General features: G+C 43.8%; 1 protein-coding gene across 3 annotated transcripts in view; it reads right to left on the bottom strand.

Annotated features, from left to right (window-relative positions):
* Nucleotides 1–22022, bottom strand: part of LOC126523557 (protein MMS22-like) — a 152225-nt gene that overhangs the window by 44541 nt on the left and 85662 nt on the right. For all 3 annotated transcript variants that reach the window (XM_050172154.2, XM_055066917.2, XM_055066918.2), the window contains 6 exons: nt 21901–21966; nt 18646–18750; nt 11749–11860; nt 5194–5363; nt 3834–3967; nt 2655–2745 (listed from right to left, as the gene is read on the bottom strand). In XM_050172154.2, the coding sequence (XP_050028111.1) occupies nt 2655–2745; nt 3834–3967; nt 5194–5363; nt 11749–11860; nt 18646–18750; nt 21901–21966 (678 nt within the window). The remainder of the gene's footprint in view (nt 1–2654; nt 2746–3833; nt 3968–5193; nt 5364–11748; nt 11861–18645; nt 18751–21900; nt 21967–22022) is intronic.

The raw sequence follows: 22022 nt of genomic DNA, 5'->3' as shown, positions 1-22022 counted from the left end.
AATCTAGGCCTTAAGTTTGGCACAGAGAAATTGGCAATTATGATTTATAATGATGAGACAAGCAATTATGTAATGTAAGATCCGGAGACCACCCAGCACATTTTAATGGAATGCGAAGGGATTAACCCAGTGAGACCTGTAGGTAACGTGCACCTTCCAGAAACGCTTGGACTTAAAGTGGACGGAAACATCAACCAGTTAGCAGTCGAAATGAGCAAGAGACGGTTAGAGTATTGGTGGAAAAAAGGAAAGAGATTGATAAAACTGGATCTGTTACAGGCATAGGTAGCGGTAAAAGGTAGATAGATAAGTTTTGAGTAACCTAAAAAAAGATTGAGAAGATGGATACAAAAATGAACTCAAGCAGGCTAGGTTACTATTTGTCACAGCTGATTTGTGACCGCCCCGTTTCAAAGGGGTGCCAATAAATAATAATGATCATCATCATCACCTGGCACCAGCTCTCTGTGATGTCAGATTTCGACGGTGTCTGCTTGGGCCTAGTTACACTAAAGGAAAATGTTAAGTCAAGCTAAACTGAAAGGTTAGGCTTATGTAAGAATGAATGCATCATTCGTAGCAAGAGCATAGCTTTTTCTGTAAGTGAGAAAATGATCAAGTCGCGCCACCTGTTGGGGAGAATGGTACCTCTTTCGTATAACGCAGGGAGTGACGCCAAAGCGCCCGCGAATGGCTCATACTACTTGTACCAGTGCGTAAGCATAGTGATAGCTGTCGCTAGTCACACTTTCCGAGTCACTGCTTTGTAGTGGTTCCAGTCAAATGTGGTTGGCCACGTCTAATTCGGCAGCGACTACAGCAAGCAGGAAATAGTCGCCGCTGGACAATGAAAACGAGGACGATGGTGATGGCGAGGACATCACAAAGCACGTGTACGCGTAGCAGCCGAACTACCAACATGAAGCTCGTGCGCCGGCGAGCGTGCTGGCGTTGCACGTCACAGTTTTGTGCGATCATGTATCCAGCTGTGTTTACATTCGTTCTTTGGCCCATCTTGTTGCTCTCTCAAACCGAAACTTGGACTGGTCACTACAAACAAGACTCCAAATAATTACCTGTCGCACTCTGAAGCCAGTGATGTTTGGTGCCGTGATTACTGGGTCATTAGCTACTTATTGCAGCAGAAAAAAACAAGATAGAAAATTTTTGTGTCAGTACACCTTTAAAAAAGAAGATTGCTGCAGAGGCAGAACTTCGGCTCACGAAATGACTGGTAAGTAGCTTGCAGCAAACCAACAAGGCACTCTGTTAATCAGTAAACAACATAATGTAGATAAGAAAAGAATGTGTACACAGGCTTACAACTTAACAAGGAAGTGCTAACCAATGCTAAGGACCTACTGTGCGGCAGCAGCAGCCCAGTAGCCTGGCTAGACAAGTGATGATGGGATGTGTTCAAAGCAATTGTGGGGTGCAGCTCATGAGGCAACATCACAGGTAAATCCCGGTCACCCCCTGGGCGAAGGTTAGTGGTACAGTTGACTGGTTAATGCTGCCCTCCAACTCATTTTTCAGCAGTGGAGGGCCGTCTCAAGTTGAAGTCACAAAAAGACAGCCTGTGCCGAATGTTCAGCTGTTCCCAGAGCAATTACGAAAGCCACTAAACAGGCATTCTCTTAGATATCAGTTGTGGTCCCAACTTAAAGGTGAGAGTGCCTCCAAGATGTAGTGTGGCACTCTGAAGGAACTAGCCAAATGTGCTTTTTGGTACACTTGGTTTTGACCAGTCAAATGTAAAGCACAACACCAGGGTGCTCTAGAGTACCCAAAAACAACTAGTTAAATGTACCACAGGATTCCAAGGAGCCAAGAGAAGGCCTGGCTGCGACAATGAGAATGGTGAAGGGTTGCTCTGGCCCAGTGGAGGTCTGTAAACAGGAATATCAAGTCCAATGGCCCTGCTACGTAAGGTTTCCCTCCTCCAGCATGCCTTGGAACACTGCATCATCCTGTGCCCAGGATAATGCAGTGAACACAGCTCAGTAATATTGCCCTGGCCCAGTAGGAGGCACTGGGCGTGGACCTGATGGCTGACGGCTTCACTCCCGAGCTTGGAGCAGTGGAAAATGCCTTCCTTCCACCCAGCTTGCCCTCTTGCCTGTCTTCATTCCAAACCTCTTTTTTTCCTTCTTCATTTCACTTTTTCCCCAGTACTTCTGTAGAACTTCCTCTTTGGCAGAACTCTTGCTTTTACTCTGTTTTGAACCGAAAAGCAGTACTAGGAGACAGGACAAGATAGGACGGGCCACACAGGCACACAGTGCAATGTCTGTGCTCCTTCCTATCTTGTCCAGTCTTCGAGCGCTGCTTTTGGCTGATCATGAACTACTTAGCCCACCAGTCAATTTTTTGCTTTCCAGCCTCATGCCGCAGCCCCACATCTTCATTTCTGATGAATTTATTTGAAGAGCCATGTCGCAATGGCACGTTGCTGCCTCCTCCTTTAATGACCAACACGTGCAGCGCACACTGCACTTGCGCACTTTACTGGTCCAAATGTGGCACAGCATGTATAGCCACAGTGTAGTACTAACTCTATAGTAGTACAGTTAGACACTCCACAAAAAACTTGCGAAAAGTAGCACACCAGTCACAGACATTCCCTGCAAATGCAAATGACCAACTGTGGTCACCTCAGCTTTTCTGCCACTTCATGGATGGTTCCCAGCACGTCCTCTTGCTGTGAAGTGGAACATTGGTCCAGCAGCAAGGTCATCTCAGGCACTGAGGAGTCAACCAAGAAGGAATAGGACAGAAGGAAAAGAAAAAAAGAGGGTTGTCATTATGTTGATGCACGACAAAAGCAAATTAAATTAAATTAAATAAAGTTAAATTACGGGGTTTAACATCCAGAAGCTGCAAAGTGGGCTGTGAGGTGGGTTGGCAACCGTCCTGAATTTAGCGAGACAGTCTTTACTTTTCAGTAAATGTCCGGAGTCCCAGCATGAACCAGTCGGAATGGCCAAATGTCACGAATTTTGCTTTCTTTCTTTCTGTTGAATAACAATAAACAAGCCAGATTTTCTTCTTAAAATGCCTGACAGCTTGCTTGCACGTTCTTCTCCTTTGTCTTCCGTTGCATTGTTATAAACACAAAGGCAGTTTCATTCTTGTGTTCTAGTTCTGTGGTAAGCACTATAACCATTCATGGTATGTCTACCCATATTGGTAGCTGTAAGTAAGGCAACTACTGCACCTTCCTTGTCGCAAATCACCACTGGTAGGACTAAAACAAATTGTTACCAAGTTGCATGTACAGACTGACAGCTGTTGGCACTGACAGCGTTCGTTGTGGCCAGCTGACCCAAGCACAAGCCTTTTGTGGGATACACACATACTTTATTAATCATGGTTTATCTTTAGATGCAGCACACAAGCAGCAACAAGCTCGTAAGAGCAGACACTGACAAGCGATGCAATGTTTTGCGATCGCAGCAACTCAATAGGTGCCGATTTCACCCAATTCAGGAACTTGTCTGTACATAAGCTTTCTTGAAGCATGTATACCCCTCCTGCCTTCTTTTGCAGCCCAAACACTTGCAATGGAAGGTTCAGAGACCAACGAGCGAGACTGTTTCGCAAATGGAATTTTCTTTTTCGTAAATCTCGACGCAATATTCGTGACATTGTGAAACAAGCCCAAATTCATGAACATTGTGGAACACTTGGGAGAGTTGGCAAGCAAGGAAATGGATGCTGCGCAGTGTGTGCGACATTGAACATTTGCATCAACATTCCTCGAAACAAGAAAGCATTACTGAATTTGTGCTCGATCCTTGTGGTAAGTGTTACACTATGGTTAAAGTGCTTACCCAGCAGTGCGTGCTCTGAGCAGTCTAGCTGTGAGCTGGCATCCATAAGCTCCCTGATTCCTTCAGTGTAGAAAGGCAGCAGCAAGGACCGCAATGACTGAATGGTGGCATTCCCACTCTGTGGCCCCAGACCTCTGTTGACGAGACAAGGGAGTTCTTACACTGTCACATCAAGCCTATTGAGTTGGCCACAATTATATCAGTGCTGCAAATACAATCACTACAGAGTATCATGTGCGAAATGCTGGAAGTAGGTTTTTCCACACTATTAGGTTGTCTTGCAAAAGATAGCTGTAATAAAAGAGATGGTGGCAAGGATGGAAACATCAACTCAAGTACTCCTGCTTTATTTCTACTTCTAGAGTGACGCAGAGGTTAAGCAATAGGAATGCAGGTATGGCCACAACGTTTAAAACAACAGAATATTTCCATAAGCCTTGAATGGCCAGGCTAAGCTACAGTAAGGAACATAAGGTCCTAGTGAAACATAAGAAAACAGTACATTTGTCTAGTAGGCCCAATAGTTACTCAAAACCCTCTAATGAGGCAACTGACATCTACAAAGCAACCAGAACAAGTAAATCTACATGGAATTCCAACAAATACGAAAAAAAAAAAAAGTTTTGGCATTGTGAAACCATGCAGGATCTCTAACGTACTATTTTGCGAGACGAAAAACTTGTGCATTTTTTCCTGTGCACCGAGTACAATGTAGCACTGGAGACTATGTTAGTTCTTTGTCAAATGGGTGCCACACAAAATTCTGTATCAGCCGAACAGCTGCCCGGTGGTCCTCCCAGTTGTAGGAGATTGCAAACTTAAGTAAAAAAATGACAAATGACCCCCACGGTCGCATTACCGACCTGAAGGTGTCACCACAAAGTTCACTTTAAGCGCGACAACCAGGTTTGTGCGTTACATGTTACACATGTTTTGGTAAGAGAATTTTGCTTAAAGTCCAGACCACACGCACTCTTGACGATGCATGCCACTTCGCATCTACGTGCCTTGTGCCTGCAGTGACTCACGAGGAATGGCGGTTTGCATCTACAAGAGACACACGACAGCGAGCGCTCACTTGGCTCACTCACAGACGCCTTGGCAAATGCCACTTCATACTTTGTTAAAGACAGTGTTTCAAAAATGTTCAATATTTCAATACCATCCTTCTCGGCTCACTTTTGCACTTGCAGCACATGGGGTGCAAGTCGCTCATTCTTATCACACATGAACTTAATAAGGAATATTGCGGCGATGGCGACAATCTGCGAAAAATTTGCCTGTAATGTTTACATAATTTCTGTCGTGATAAATGTCAAGGCAGCAAGTCTTAGGCACAGGTTGGGGCCAAGCAACTCACACGCAGCGCTCGAAGAACCACCCAGCTGTCCTCTGTGCCACCTTAGCCAGGTCAGCTGAGCTTGCCTGCAGCAGGAGGAGCACCGCAAACAGGCTCCTCAGGGCCACCTGCAGCTTCTCCACCGGGCTCTCAACGGGCACCAGTGCAAGCACCGACAGCATTCGCTCGACCTGCACGAGCATCCGACACCAGTGAGGCCTTATACACCTGGTACCAGACTATTCCAACAGTGGACGTCTTTCTTTCTGGTAATACAATGCGAAGCAAACCTTCGCAGGTATATGCGGACTAAAGCAACTTGTACAACAAACACAGCGAAGCTGTGTAAGAAAGCTCTCATGCCCTTCGGATGTCCTAGTCCTAGAAGTCTGTTTTGCCACTGTCCAAAGTCCAGCCTGGACTTCATAAACGTTTAGCCAGGGTCCTTCAATACTTTCTATCTGGTCACAAAACTTCTGTGTAACGCTATGGGAGAGCTTCATATAGCGCCCGCAGCGGGTGTACCGCGGTGCTGGCGTAAGCAGAACGTGGACTGGAGCAGACGCCGAACAGACGTTCTGTGCATACGCTCGATGTTGCACAAGGGTTGACTGTCTGTATTGGTGTGTGAATATTGTTGGCACAATGTGCAATTTGCCGCACTGTTTCTGTACAGTGCTCAGAAACTTAAACGCAAACAATTACGAAAAAACCACGATGCCCTGTTTCAATTCCAGGCTCAACTGTGTTCGCAACAGCGATTTAGTTTATAATTCAAATTGTACACTTGGACTACTTCATCATGAGAAACATGCTGCAAAGCAAGATCATGTCACACTTTTATGTAATTGCAAGTAAAAAAACCTGCATTTCAAACTCACAAAGCTAACTAACTGATTACTAAATTAGTTACTAAACTAATTACCGGATTACTAAACATGTTACTAATCATTAATAAATTACAATAAATCTAATTACTAAACTAATTACAACAAATTACTAACCAAACAAAGCTAACAAACTGATTAACTAAGTTATCTAACTGAAATAACAATTATTCACTAATAACCTACCTAACTATATCTAAACAAATATAGTTAACTTACTAATAACTAACTAAGACACTGTACAAGCTAACCAAACATAACTGACCTATCCAAGTAACTAGAAAAAATGCAAATAGAGACAGCCAAACAAAACAGTTTGTGCAAGAAAGGCTACAGGGGGAAGTGGGGTGACAACAATTGTAGAACAATGCCGTGTATAATTCAAACACAAATGCATCGCAATGAAAATATTTTGCCACAAGTTGCCGTTGCATATTCACTCCACAAATATGCTGAAATAAATGTGGGAGAGGCGCCTTTTCTTGTGAAAGATTTACATGATCGTGCCACCTGGCCATCTGGCCCGGCCGACTGTTCACCTTCTACTAACGCCAGTGTCTCTGGTGCCACCTTCTGTCCCTATATGAAACTTTCAGGGAAGTTTCATGACCAGATGGGAAGTATTGATGGAACTTGGTTCAACCATATCTGGTGCAATTTCTTCGCTATACTCAAGCCTTTTTCAAATGCTTCTATATATTGGAGCTTTATACAGAGACTTGTGTTTTCACACTAATTACATATTTTTTTAAGAGTACAGCATGAGCGTCCCCATAAGAACCGGTACTAATATTGATCTTAGTCAAAAGGCTTGATGCAATATCAACAAAATTTGGGTCCCTCCAATGTGAAGTAGGTGAAATGCGACATGAAAGACAAAAATTACGGGCTACTGGCTAAAATACCATATTTATTCGTGCAAAGCCAGCACTTTTTTTTCCTGATTCTTTACTGGGCATGGGCCTTACACGAGGCAGGCTTATAGCTACTCACTGAAACCTGGACTGTACTCAGACTACTGTGCAAACTAATGCAACTACCCGCCGTGGTTGCTCAGTGGCTATGGTGTTGGGCTGCTGAGCACGAGGTCGTGGGATCGAATCTCGGCCATGGTGGCCGCATTCTGATGGGGGCGAAATGCGAAAACACCCGTGTGCTTAGATTTAGGTGCACGTTAAAGAACCCCAGGTGGTCGAAATTTCCGGAGTCCTCCACTACGGCGTGCCTCATAATCAGAAAGTGGTTTCGGCACGTAAAACCCCATAATTTAAAGTAATGCGACTGCTGGGGGTTGACTATGAATGCATCTACAGCCGCGGACCGATTTTTCGGACACAGACAATACTGTGAATATGTCCAAATATCTAAGCAGCCAAACAAGGAGAAAGAGAGAGAGAGGGGAGGGAGGGAACAATTGCAACAGTAAAATAAGTTGTTGTCATAATTTAGAGCACTAGTATAGCAGAAAATTAGTTTACATACATTTTCTCAGTGTTGTGCTCCATTAAAATAAAGTTCACTTACAATTTCGCGGTGGCCAAGAGTGCATTTCGCATTCACTAACTGCGCCAAGAGTGAATTTCACATTCACTAATTGTGCGGCCCAGTGTACATTGCAGGTCGTCATCCAGTGCAAACACCACGTACGTGGCCTTGACTCTGCGATGCTGTCAGTTTAGGCTGTGTTGCAGAAAATCAGTTTAGAGCTTTATTAGCCTTATGCCCACACGTGAGCTTATGCTTTACCGAGAAATAAGCACGAATGTGCGGGTGCTACGGTTTTGGTGCAAGATTGAAATAAACGTAAGCTTGGGTCTTCATTTTATCTTCTTCTGTAATCAGCCTCTTATTGGGAAATCACCAAAAATATAATTTTGAAAGAGTGCTTCACTAATGATACTGACTTAGTGTTTCTATTTAAACTGAGGATGTAGATTGACATGCACTGACATGCAGCAAGTGCCACTCTTTTCTAATAAACATTTAATCATCATAGGAGGAGGAGGAGGAGGAAATAAAGAGAGAAGGCAGGGATTTTAGCCAGAAATGCACGTGGTTTGCTAACCTACTCTGGGGTAGGGGAAAGATGGAATAGAAAGATAAAACAGAGAGAGGGAGGGGAGGGGGAGGAAAGCCATGGTGAACTCGCGCACGCACCCGGAGGGCCTGAGCGAGTCAAAGACGCTCACATAGGCCAGTCGCCCTCATGAAAGACAAAAGTGCCTTCGTAGCAAGCCTACAAAAGGGAAGGTTCCCAAATGACTACACCTATGATAATGAATGCAATTAAATAATGTGCCTGCCTGGGTGTCATGAGCCCAGAAAGAAACAGGGAGAAGAAGAAAATGAGGGAACTATGAAAAGGACAAGAAAGCACGGGGAGGTTGTGGAAGAGATAAAGAAAAAGAAGTGAGAAAATACAACAGTGTCTTATTGAAAAGAACGGAAGATATGAAAGAAGTGGAAAAATGCACACACGGCTACGTGGCCAACGTAGAAAAAGGTCACTTAGCAGAAGAGAGAGCTGCCCAGTTGCACTCTAAGACGACGGGCAGGAGAAGGAGCTGGAGGCCGGACGGCAAGGATGGTACCTGGTGACGGCGGCAACCCAGTGGAAGCTGCGCTTCAGCTACTGCAGCTGCGACCCGTGAGCTGAGTGGGCACCCCACCGGTGACCCAAGGTACAGGCTGACGACACCGTTTACAAGACTCCCTGTGGCTACGATCCACAGGCTAGCGAAATCGGCGACGCGATCCAGGCGCCTCAGTCACCTCACCACCCTGACTGCCTGACCAGGTCAAGTGTGGACCAGACGGCGGAGATAGTGGCGTCGAGTCCACGGGTGCCTACTTCTCTTCTTTCTATTTTCTTCGCCTGGATAGTTCCTGCCTGGCTTTGAAAGTCACCTGTGGAGTTCAAGTTTCGCCTCCTTTTTAACTGATGGACAAAGCTTCCAAAACTCATGCTTCTTTGTGCGCCATCTCGTTCTCAGCAATCTCTTTATTTTCTGTCTGTACTTTCCGGATATGTTAGTCTGTCTAGTTTGCAGAAATTTGTGACACTGCGCTGGGATAAACAGACAGTCCTTTAACATGTGCAAATCGAAATGGATACTCAACACCCTATACACATTTCATTTACCATAAATGCGCACTAAAATGCATGACTTCATGCTTACCATGTGTACATACTTCAAGAATGGAGCCACTGTGATAGTGCAATATTGTTTATAGTGCTGATACACTAAGGCCCCTGCCAACTTGCACCACACAGTGGGCTGTGCTGTTATTTCACAACTTTAAGAGAAGGCTTAATGCTTACTTTGGCTTTACTGTTGCCCAAATTTTAGTCCGTATTTATCAATAAAGAACTTGCCATCTTTGCTTGCCTGGTTAGTCTGGAAAAATAATTTACAACCACATTCTCAAGCATGAAGGCCCCCATGAGAGCAATTTCGTGCGCGACAGCGCAACCGTGACGAGCGCCGAAACAAGCCATCGCTTGAACAAATCGCTCATCGCCTGGAAGTGCTATGAGTGACTAGCCAATAGCGTGAAGCCGGAAGTAGATGTACATCACTCAAGTACTACCGATTGTCGCATGGAATGAGCAAACAATAGAATTTTTATATGTATAAGGATAAGAACTTACAGCAAGACGTTCAGAAATATTTTATGCTGCTTTTTACAGTAAAACACATTAACTTAAATTACTAAAGCTTGCGTCACGCCTGTTACAACGCATATTTTCTGCCCTCATGTCAGCAACACCAGGGAGACGGTCGCTAGAAGTCGTCGCTCGCATGGGGTACAACTTGTAGCCGACAAGCGAATGCGACAGCCATCTCCATCGCATCGCTTGTCGCTGTCACATGCAAGATTGCTTGCATGGGGTTTATACTTGACTTGACAGTGCACACACAAGCTGCTTCACCGATGTGGTCTGGTTTTGTTGCCTATCGGCAATTGTTAGTCCGGACCTACAAGCTAGGCAATTAATGACACAAAATGTTTTATTGAATGATGCAGATCAAAAGCACTTTTGCCATGAAATCTGAGTAAGCACAAAGGAGCAGTAACAGCTAAATCTTTTTTAAGGTTGCAAAAATGAAATTGCAGGTTACTATGCGTAAAGAGGTCCACACAGCAGTAGTTGGGGCTTACAGGCACAAAGCAAGTGAACATGTCTTGAGCCAAGTAGACTGACAGGCAGGGAATGTGCAAGGTGTCGGCTACTTAAACTTCACTTTTCAACCGGTTGAACTTCATCAGCACATTTAACTAATAATAATAATAATCATGATCAGCCTGGCTATGCCCACTGCAGGGCAAAGGCCTCTCCCATACTTCAACTACCCTGGTCACGTGCTAATTGTGGCCATGTTGTCCCTGCAAACTTCTTAATCTCATCTGCCCACCTAACTTTCTGCCGCCCCCTGCTACGCTTCCCTTCCCTTGGAATCCAGTTCGTAACCCTTAATGACCATCAGTTATCTTCCCTCCTCAATACGTGTCCTGCCCATTCCCATTTCTTTTTCTTGATTTCAACTAAGATGTCATTAACTCGCGTTTGTTCCCTCACCCAATTTGTCCTCTTCTTATCCCTTAATGTTACACCCATCATTCTTCTTTCCATTGCTCGTTGCGTCGTCCTCAATTTAAGTAGAACCCTCTTAGTAAGCCTCCAGGTTTCTGCCCCATAGGTTAGTACTGGTGAGACACAGCTGTTATACACTTTTCTCTTGAGGGATAATGGCAACCTGCTGTTCATGATCTGAGAATGGCTGCCAAATGCACCCTAGCCTATTCTTATTCTTCTGATTATTTCAGTTTCATGATCCAGATCCGTGGTCACTACCTGCCCTAAGTATAGATGTATTCCCTTACCACTTCCAGTGCCTCGCTACCTATCGTAAACTGCTGTTCTCTTCCGAGACTGTTAAACATTACTTTCATATCATAAGGAACTTAAGAAATAGCATCAATGCTAATGTCCAGCTTTCTGCTTCATAAAACTTGAACATGGCAATAAAGCAGGATTCATATGTTAGAGTAGAGCAGAATTTGCAGCGCTGTAAGTGGCAGCCATTGTTTGCTGGGGAATGTGGGATCTGGCAGAACAGTGCTCAGCCTGTTCCTCTCGCATGCTTGCTGCCATGGTTCGTTCATCTGGCTTCATTATCAGCAGCCCAGCCATCAAATCAGCATTACATGTGGCAGAAAAACAAGGACAGAAAGGGAGATTCTGGAGGCCTTCCACATAACTAGGCAGAAGAACACTTGCGTCACTGACATTTCTTTTAGCCTCACTGATAAAGAGATCAGTTTCCTTAGCGATGTGGCTAAGAAGATTAGGTGATGTTGTACCTGACAAACATCTTGTGATGGTTTTTTGCACATGTGCCAGGAGATTTGCCTGAGGGTATAGACATTTGTCTTTCACTTGTAATAAATTGGTTGATAGTTCCTTCCTGTCCGTTTCTCTTTATATTCTTGTTTTTTGCGTCTGCTGCTGGCTTTTTTCTATTTGCCAAAGTCCCGGCGTGGGCTGTCAGGTGGTGAACTGAGTTTGGGATTGAGCAATGCTTCCTCTAAATGCAGGTGCATAAGTATTAAAAAAGAAGGAAAGAAAGAACAACTACAATGATGATAGCATATGCTTCCTAGGTGAACTCTGTGGTGCACTCACCGGTTCCTCCAGGTCGATGGACAGGGCGAGCACCAGAAACAGCAGCGAGCAGTTCTGTAGGCCCAGCTCAGTGAGCTCCTCTACTCGCCTGGCGTGAAACCGGCTGCAGATGCTATTGTGGGGGGAAAAAAAAGAAAGAAAAAAAGAGGAAAAGAAAGGAAAAAGAAAAGAAGCTTGGGGATAAGCGAGTGTGTGCACTGAGGTTTCATTTAACTAGGAAGCATTCTGCATGCTGTGCTTTGATATGGCACCGTACCTTGTACAGATACCAGGCTCGGGTGAACATTAGAAGTTTCGAATGCGAATCTGATGCCAAACACTAACTATTTGCATTTGAAAAGGAGCCATCTGGTATTTTCGAATATTTCAAGCTAACCAAATGTCACAACAGCCAAATGTGAAACTCCAGTTGTTGTTCTCCATCAACTAAACATGGTAGCAAATTAACAAAAATAAGACAAACTGTCCACTGCGTCCCTGAATCCAGTTGCACGGTAACAGCGAAGCTGTACGACTTGTTTAGCCTATGTATTTCTTGGCAGATTTTGAATGTCTTTGCAACTTTCCTTAGTGCCTTGAATGCACTGAGCGAGTCTGTGTAGTTCTGTAATGTTTGATAATGTGCTGACACATTCGATGGCATCATGTATGGCTTGTAGTTGTTGGTATTCAATTAAATATTCCCAATCTATTATATTCTTATTCGATTCGTATTTGAAAAAGTTGATATTTGCTCACCTCTAACAGATATCCAATGTTCCTAAATGTGTGTGCTAGACAATAGTCGTGCCGAATTTCGCAGGCGACCAAGAAAAAAACTACGATTCATGCATTCACTATTCACTGCATGCATCTTGCGGCAAAGTTGACCTAAAAACTTGCATTATTTGCATCAGGAAAGTAGTGACAGGTAAAATATGTTACGAGGGCGAACGAGAAAGTCTTTGCCCTTATTTTATTTTAGCCAAATAATGTCTGTAAATGCGAAGTCAACATATCCATCCCCAGCAGTGAAGCTTTCTTGGACTGGCCTGGCCTTGTCTGCTGGTATCTCTGTGGCACAGTGCTGCTGTCAGTTCTTGAAGATGGCAGTTGTGCTTCACCCGTCCACGACATACGCGCAACGAAGTGAGGTATATTTTCTATGCAGCAAGGGTGAACGCCCACAGGAAAATGCAGCCCATGTATAGGGAAAGGTGTCTTGCTTGGAAAAGTTCGGAGGTGGGGGTGTTGCGAGTTTGCAAAAGGGCCGTGAAGGCTTGCATGGCAATGAGCGTTCAGGGACGCCTTGTGCATCACTGACTGACAACGCAGGGGCATCTCAAATTTAATGCTGCGATGGGGCAAAAGTCTGAATCGGTGTGGGGACTACGTGGAAAAATAGTGCAAGGTACTTAGAGTAGTATGTATATTTGTAATTAATTGTGTGTACATTATTTTGCCTAAAGAAAATAGGGGCAAAGACTTTCTGATTTGCCCTCGTATGTAAAAGATGACAAAGACAAGCATGCTTGAAGCAAACTGGGAGTCTGCTAAATTTAGTAGCTGCAGGTCGCAGCACTTTTGTAGCTGTTACTCCTTAAAAGCGGTTCAAATGGATAATTCTGATGTGTAACATTTCCATTGGACAACCTAGTCATGTCAGTTGTGCAACTGTCTTGGAGCAAACCTCCATTGAAGGTGCAAGATAATAAAAGAGATAGTGTTTCTAAACCGCACTATGGACGAGGGCAAAAAGTACACAAATGAAATGATGCAGATCAGCGCTCGTCCTGTCGTTTGTGTACTTTTCATCCTCGTCCACAGTGCCGTTTTAAGAACACTGTCAAGGTGAACCTACTTGCCCAAATCAAGGTATCGTTGCTACAAATAAAAGAGAGCGTGTAAAAGACTGTAAAAATTGTAAAAGTTTAGTTCATTACAGCAGAATTTCGTTTACCCTGAAATATTGTATACTCGACATAATGTTACCTACCGCAATCAGTAAAACCCGTTTATCGCGGATAATTCAAATTAGTTTTTTAGACATGTAGGATCCTCTAGGCTGGTTTTTCACACCATAAGGTGGCCTCACCGCCAAAAGGGTTATCTCACAGCTATCTCGGATACTTGGTTGCTATAGTCAGAAGTTCAAATCCTTTTATGTTCCATTTGTAGCTATGTGACTGAAGTGGAGGTGTGGAACAGAAGTAGAACATCAATCGGCCCCTTAATCTGAAGGTTGGAAGTTCGAATCCTCCTCCAGTACACTAAATCTTCAAGCTTGGAGTGGTGCTTGACAACGGCAAAAAATGCTGACAGCCAGGGGGCTATACCAGTCCAGGTGCAAACAAATAAGAACGCCCACTAAACTTCGCTGGTGCCGTATTCGACCACTACTTAACTCATGACCTCTAGAATTAACCGATGGTCCCCAGCAGCTGCGAAGCACCTGACCAAGGTGGCGGACAGACCTGCAACGTGCCGGAGGGTGCCAAGAATCTCTGGACCTGGACAGGCCGCCACTGGAAACTGAACCTGGCAACGTTCAACACACAAACCCTCTCAAGTGAAGCTAGCTCAGCAGGACTCTTTGAGGAACTATCAAGCATTGTGTGGGATATTATTGGCCTTAGCGAGGTTAGAAGAACTGGTGAGGCATATACAGGGATGACTAATGGCCACATCCTATGCTATAGAGGACTCCCAGATAAGAAGCAAAACAGGGTAGCATTCCTAATCCATAAGGACATAGCGGGCTCATTGACGAATTCTACAGCATTAATGAGAGAGTAGCAGTAATCGTAATAAAGCTAAATAAGAGATTTAGAATAGTAGTACAAGTCTACGCTCCGACCTCCAGCCACGATGATGATGAAATAGAAGTTTTATGAAGATGTTGAATTAGCTATGCGAAAAGCGTAAACTCAGTATAGTGTAATGATGGGCAACTTCAATGCAAAAGTGGGAAAAAAAGCAGGCTGGTGAACAAGCCATTGTCAACTACGGCATCGATTCTAGGAACACTAGAGCAGAGGTGTTGGCAGAATTCGTGGAAAGGAATAAGCTCTGAATAATGAATACATTCTTGAGGAAGCGTAGCAACAGGAAGTGGACCTAGAAAATCCCTAATGGAGAAATAAGGAAAGAAATACATTTCATACTTTCTGCCGATCCCAGCATAATGCAGGATGTAGAAGTGTTAGGTAGGGTAAAGTGCAGTGATCATAGGTTAGTCAGGTCTAGGATTTACCTCAATATGAAGAGAGAAAGTGTGAACTTAGTCAAGAAGAAACAGGTCAACCTAGATGCAGTAAGGGTAAAAGCAGACCAATTCAGGCTAATGCTTGCAAACAAATATGCAGCTTTAGAACTGCGAGATGAAGATGACATAGAGGAAATAAATGAAACCGTAACTAGGCTGGCCTTGGACGCAGCAATTGAAGTGGGAGGTAAGGCACCAGAGCAACCAGTAGGTAAGCTCTCCCAGGTAACGAAGGACCTAATAAAGAAACTATAAAGAATGAAAGTGTCCAACTCAAGAGATCAGATAGAATTTGCAGAACTGTCAAAACTAGTCAACAAGGAGAAAGTAAGGGGCATTCGAAATTATAATGTGATAAAGGCTGAGGAAGCAGTAAAAAATGGATGCAGCATGAAATCAGCGAGAAGAAAACTTTGCATAGGACAAGCCAAGATGTACGCACTAAAAGATAAGCAGGGCAATATCATCAGCAATCTCGAAGATATAGTAAATGCAGCAGAAGAATTCTATACTGGCCTGTAGACTACCTAGAGCAGCCATGATACCTCCATTCGAAGTAGTAATGACCAGGGCATAGATGCTCCTATAACTAGCGATGAAGTTAGAAGGGCCTTATAAAACATGAACCGGCGAAAAGTGGCAGGAGAAGATGGAATAACGGTAGATTTAATCAAGGATGGAGGAGACATGATGCTTCAAAAGCTTGCGGCCCTTTATACAAAATGTCTCACAACTTCAAGGGTTCCAGAGAACTGGAAGAATGCCAAAATTATACTAATCCACCAAAAGGAAGACATCAAAAAATTGAAAAATTAAAAGTCCGTTAGCTTACTTTTAGTATTGTATAAAATATTCACCAAGATAACTTCCAATAGAATAAGGGCAACACTTGACTTCAGTCAACCAAGAGAACAGGCTGGCATCAGGAAGGGATACTCTACAATGGATCACATCCATGTCATCAATCAGGTAACTGATAAATCTGAAGGGTACAATCAACTTCTCTATATGGCTTTCATGGATTACGAAAAGGCATTTGATTTAGTCGAGATACCAGCAGTCATAGAGACATTACGTAATCAAAGAGTACAGGACGCTTACGTAAATATCTTTAAAATTATCTACAGAGATTCCACAGCTACCTCAATGCTCCACAAGAAAAGTAGGCAGATACCTGTAAAGAAAAAGGTTAGACAAGGAGACACAATCTCTCCAATGCTATTCACTGCATGCTTGAAAGAAGTATTCAAGCTATTAAACTGGGAAGGCTGACGAGTAAGGATCAATGGCGAATATCTCAGCAACCTTCGATTTGCAGATGACATTGTCCTGTTCAGCAACACTGGGGATGAGTTACAACAAATGATTGAGAACCTTAACAGAGAGAGTATAAGAGTGTTGTTGAAGACTAATATGCAGAAGACAAGGATCAATAGTGGGGCAAAAGAACAAGAGTTCAGGATCGCCAGTCAGCCTGTAGAGTCTGTGAAGGAGTATGTTTACCTAGGTAAATTACTCATAGGGGACCCTGATCATGAGAAGGAAATTTACAGAAGAATAAAAATGGGTTGGAGCGCATTCGGCAGACATTGTCAGCTCTTGCCTGGAAGCTTACCATTATCATTGAAAAGGAAGGTGTACAATCAGTGCATTTTACCGGCGCTGACATATGGGGCAGAAAATTAGAGGTTGACAAAGAAGCTAGAGAACAAGCTAAGGACCACGCAAGGAGCGATAGATCGAAGAATGTTAGGCGTAACGTTAAGGAGACAGGAAGAGAACGGCGTGGATCAGAGAGCAAATGAAGATAGCCGATATTCTAATTGACATTAAGAGAAAGAATAGAGGTGGGCAGGGCATATAATGTGTAAGATGGATAACTGGTGGACCATTACAGTTACAGAATGGGTGCAAAGAGAAGGGAAGCACAATTGAGGATGGCAGAAAACTAGGCGGGGTGATGAAATGAGGAAATTCGCAGGCGCAAGTTGGAATTAGTTGGTGCAGAACAGCGGTAAGTGGAGATCGCAGGGAGAGGCCTTTGTCCTGCAGTGGGCATAAAATAGGCTGATGATGACGATGATGATTGCACATTCCTTTGTAAAGGCTACACTCTTAAATTTGGGCTGAAATATTTCAGAAATTTCCTGTGCATGAGCTGCACCACCCTTTCCTAAGTGTGTACCTTTTCAGCCATGACTCCACAGCACATGTTGTGCTATCTTCACACGGTAATGATGTAGTGCTTAAGGGTGCATTGGTTTCCTCTTAAGCTGTTTCCAAAGTTGAAAGTCCATTGACCAGAAGGTAATCAACTTAAGCGTGGTGATGCAAAATTCGTGTCTCAGTGCACTACACCTTGTCCTATTGCACATTACCCCTGTGCAGTACACATTTATGCAATACAGTTAAACCTAGATGTAACGAACTTCAATATAACAAAATTCTCGATATAACAAAGTATTTAACTTTTCATGACTTCTTGCACATAGAACACCATGTATTAGAACCTCAATATACCGAAGTGTGTTTGTATGTGATTTCAATATAACGAAATTTCGTTTCAGCAGCACAGAAATGACGAGACAACAAATGGAAACTTCTGCTGATGCAGATGGTCAATCTGCATCGGCGCATCAGCATCCCTGCATAGGCAGCAGGGAGCGAGAGGCAGACAAAACATTCACTCCCTGCTGCCGGCGCTTTTCATGATGTAGTGCCATCCCCATGCCGGTGATGCTACCAGCTGCAGGGGCGGAGTGCACGCAAAAGCATGGCTGGCTTCACTTAACTCGTATCGCCTGTGTGAAGATATCGTCGACGTGGAATGAAACTGTATCATTCATCAAAATTGTTTCCTCATTCAAATTCCTTTTTCGATTGCCCAATAATTCGGAACAATTCTGCTGCCCCTTTCCGCGTAATAAAATTTACGACTGCACTTACTGGATAAAAGGTCAAGTTTAATACGATGAAATTTCAATATAACGAAGCAAATTGGGGATTTTATCTACTTCGTTATATCTAGGCTTAATTGTATATCTATGCTGTTTTCAACAGGCAGCATTTGCCGCTGCGAGCTTCCCTCAGCACATGCAGGCTTCGCCTTTCGTATGTACACTGCACACTTTAGTGCAGGAAGCTTTCGTCGTTCTGACACCACACCTGGCCATGTCGCCAACTGTGGTGTGTCAGCAAACAACCGCATTGTAATTCAACCATATGACTGGTGCCTGCAGTACAGTTTGCATTTAATGTCTCTTTCTTCCTTTAAGGTGGCGGTGAAAGTGTGTTACACTGAAATTATGGATAAACACACTTTGCTATATTGAAACTAAAAATACATGGCATTTTATGGACGGCAAGTTAGTGGAGGTTTGTTCCATTGAGGGTTTGCTACATCAAAGTTTCACGGTGTTGCATGTCTCTTAGCTTGGCATCAATTTAAGCACTAGTTTCCAAAAGCCAAAGCCCCTCAGTAGTAAATGCTCAGTAATAAAGAAATCTGAATAACTATTTGTTGGTTTCAAATTGGGACCGTGGTTTCCAAGGACACTGGAGTTGCTCTAAGCTAAGAAGAAAAAAGAAATAAGAGCTAAACTCTTTGTGCCAGTCTTCTATCAGGAGCCGATGGAATGGGAAGACACCCTTACCGTCCACGCAGCGACTTCCAAGCACTGCTGATGCCCTCTGGGGACTGCCTGTGCAGACTGTGGGCTAGCAGCATAAGGAAGAGCTCATAGCTGTTCTCTGCCCCCCTGTGAACAGAACATGAGGCATGACGGTGACAGGGAGGCAACGTGGTGGTTACCTCACTATTTCTTTGAATGCAAAGGCCAGCTTTGTTCCTTGCCTTTTTTGTTTTTGCATACTAACCCCAATGGCCTGACTTGTTCAAAAAGCTTACAAACATCATAATGCTACCGTACAAACTGATGCTGACAAGAAAAAAAGTAAGGATGTCAAGAATGGCTTGTGTCAGCCCCTACTACTCCTTGTCTGCATCATCTCATACTTTACACCACAAAAATTTTCTAACTTGTCAAGTTTTCAATTCTTCTACAGCTGACTGTCAGGGTTGTTGTGTCTGTAATTTTATTGCATACTTTTTAAAAAATAACATCAGCTTAGATACCTCAAGCTCTTGCTTCACTTAGCCAGTACCTCCTACTGGCTATCACAATTTGTTCGCTGTTCACAAACTGCTTTCTTTTGGCCAACTCTTAAACACGTCAGGCAAAATTTTTTGCTACATTTCAGCATTTATATCATGACTACAGTCAATATCTGCTTCGATGTTGGTGATGGAAAGTTGAAGGTATTTGTCGATGACATTACAGTAGACAAAGCTGTGAAGCTGACTGCAACCGTTTATTAAGATGGAACATGCAAGCGATAGAATAGAAACTATTTACACAGACATCTCCACTGAAACCCTTTCCAACGACCCTGCACGTGCTTCCTCAGCATCACCCTCGAGTCACTGTTCGTCCAATCACACCACATTGCGTACTCTGTGCACACAGGGACTCCCAGGGCGTTGCAATCCAGAGTTGCAATCTATTGAAATCATTGCCATACATCCTCACTGTGCAGGGGGCGTCTTGTGTTGCCACCTCGCAAGACGCGGACCCAGAAGGAAAACACCCTTACGCTTGTTGGGACATCTGGCCCGTTCGCGGAATTTTTTGGCAGGGGTGCAGTCAAGAGGTGATGGGTTGACTTCAAAGCAAAAGCACTGCTACCGTAAACCGAATGGCAGGGGTCCCGCCTCAGTTAGCCTGCTTATGTGCTTTCCGTAAACCATGGCTCCCCCACTGGCAATAACTCTCTGCCAAAGGGCTTGTTGTTGGGCTGCGCGCCTCCTTTGACAACTGCCGCTCCTACATGTAGCCGCCCACACAAACAATGCTGAAGCTGTACTACTACTGCTGCAATTTTGTTGCCACTCTCAATGACTACCTGCTCAAACTGGATACTTGTTGCGGTGCTCCAAAATACTGTGAACAAGTTTATTATGATGCAGGCCTGATTTCTGCAAATTTTGAAAATTGCCTGCAATTTGTGTGAAATTTCAATTATGTATATTTAGATAGCAAATAGATACGAAGATCTGCACTGCTCTTGTTGTTGGTCGAAAAACAATGTGAATGCCTCTTCTGTCATTTACAGGCTTGTAGCTTGTAAGGAAGGTTACCTCTTTTAAGCAATACCTGCCATCTGTTCCTGTGTTCAAGCGTTAACCAAATTCAAGAAAGTGTGGCATATGCACTCAAACCTTGACCTCTTGCAAGGCATGTGAGCGTGTACTCACACTGCTAAATTTACAGTCTTGTGTTTCCTGTAGCCCATGTCCTTCACTGGTACAATAGATGACACAGATGCATTGTCATAAATCTTTCATATGCCTTCTCAAAATTTCGTAGTGTGTGCTTGCACACATTTACTGGTTATTGATTGATTGGTTGATTGATTTTTCAAAGCAATACTAAGGCTATGAGTGATGCAACAGTAAAAAAATCCATGTTCGTTATGATCCCGTGAAGGTCTTTAATATGCACTAAAAGTTCTCCATGTTAGTGTTGCATTTTGCCTCTGTTGGAGTACAGTTATCATGGCCGGCAATCAAACCTGCAGCCTTGTACTTCGCAGCAGAACACTATAGGCACAGAACCATTGTATCGAGTGTGCATATCCTTAGTGCCTTTGTGTACAAATGACAATCCATGTTTTGGAGTCTGCTGATGCCCAGCCACAACTACTGACTCCAACAATTTTATGTAGGCCAATGAACTCTGTCTCAGCAATTCACTTCAGCTAGTGAATAAGAGGCTTCACTTCTCTGGGGGTGGCAAGTCATCTGTGTGGCAGACTGCAGAATGCCAGAACGATGGCCTCTGAGATCGTGCTTAGACAATGGCACCCTTTAATTTCAGGAGCCAAGCATAACTGTAACACTTCCATAACACTGTTTTTCTTTTTTTTTTTTATGGAGCGTTATGTTACAAGCGGCTTGTAACTTGAGTGCAGGGAGCTGAATGCCTGTGTACCGCTTCCCGACGTGTTGCATGAGCATGGCAAACGATGGCTTGCTGACTCCTAATTCTGGTTTTGGTTGTTGTCATTTCATGTGCATAAGTCTGCATTGCCTAAAAAAACCAAAAGCCGCTTGGTGCAATTTGAACACGACCTACACGCATGTGTACCTTGCATTTTGCAAAGTTAAGTGGCCCCCTTCAGCCTAAACCAAGACATTATTCCTGAACATTAAGGCCCATATTTGCAACACTTCTCTTATGTAGATGCCATCTGCAACTGATCATTCTTGCAGAATATCATGTCAGTAGTACTAAAACACCAGCCAATCAGAAAATTTTCTCACCTAAGAGAAGTATTGCAAATAGGGGTCCTGATGCCCCTCTAACAAATAAGTCGGAAGCTTGCAAAAGCCATAGGGGCTCTTTTACAATAGACATCTTAATGAAAAACAAGAAAAGCAATGCCACCACTTGAGGCACCAATGAATTAATGGATGTCAAAGACTGCGTTAGTCGGTTCTACATAATCCAATATGTAAAAGCGCGACTTAGGCAAAGGACAAGAACTGTAGAAGAGAAGACAAAGCCTGTGACCACAGGTACAGCGCAAGGAAGACGAGACGGACAGGAGCACATGCACCCATCGCTGACTTTCAACACATCTTTATTGAAGGTCAGCACCGTGTGCGGCGATTGTGTCCAGTCTTTTCTTCTTCGAGCTAGGCCCGTTACAGTCATGAACAACCAACAAGCCCAACACTGCACCTTTCTGAATGAGACAAGCAGCGAACCAACCCAGTTCAGTAAGGCAGGGTATCGTCCTTTATTTCTGTTCAGCTAGTCTGAGCAAAAGTAGCATGTTCTGCTTACCTCGCCCCCAGGTCGTTTATGTCAACCAGTGCCCTGGCACGGATGTGCATCTGCTGGCTTGTTTGGCTGCAAACAGAAAAGCATTCTTTTTTTCTGAGTGCCCATTTGCTGACAGGCAGTCA

This window comes from Dermacentor andersoni, chromosome 6 (genome assembly GCF_023375885.2).
Source record: "Dermacentor andersoni chromosome 6, qqDerAnde1_hic_scaffold, whole genome shotgun sequence".
Classification (NCBI taxonomy): Eukaryota; Metazoa; Arthropoda; class Arachnida; order Ixodida; family Ixodidae; genus Dermacentor; species Dermacentor andersoni.
Note: the sequence above shows the minus strand (reverse complement) of the source record. Positions and strands in the feature narration are given on the sequence as shown.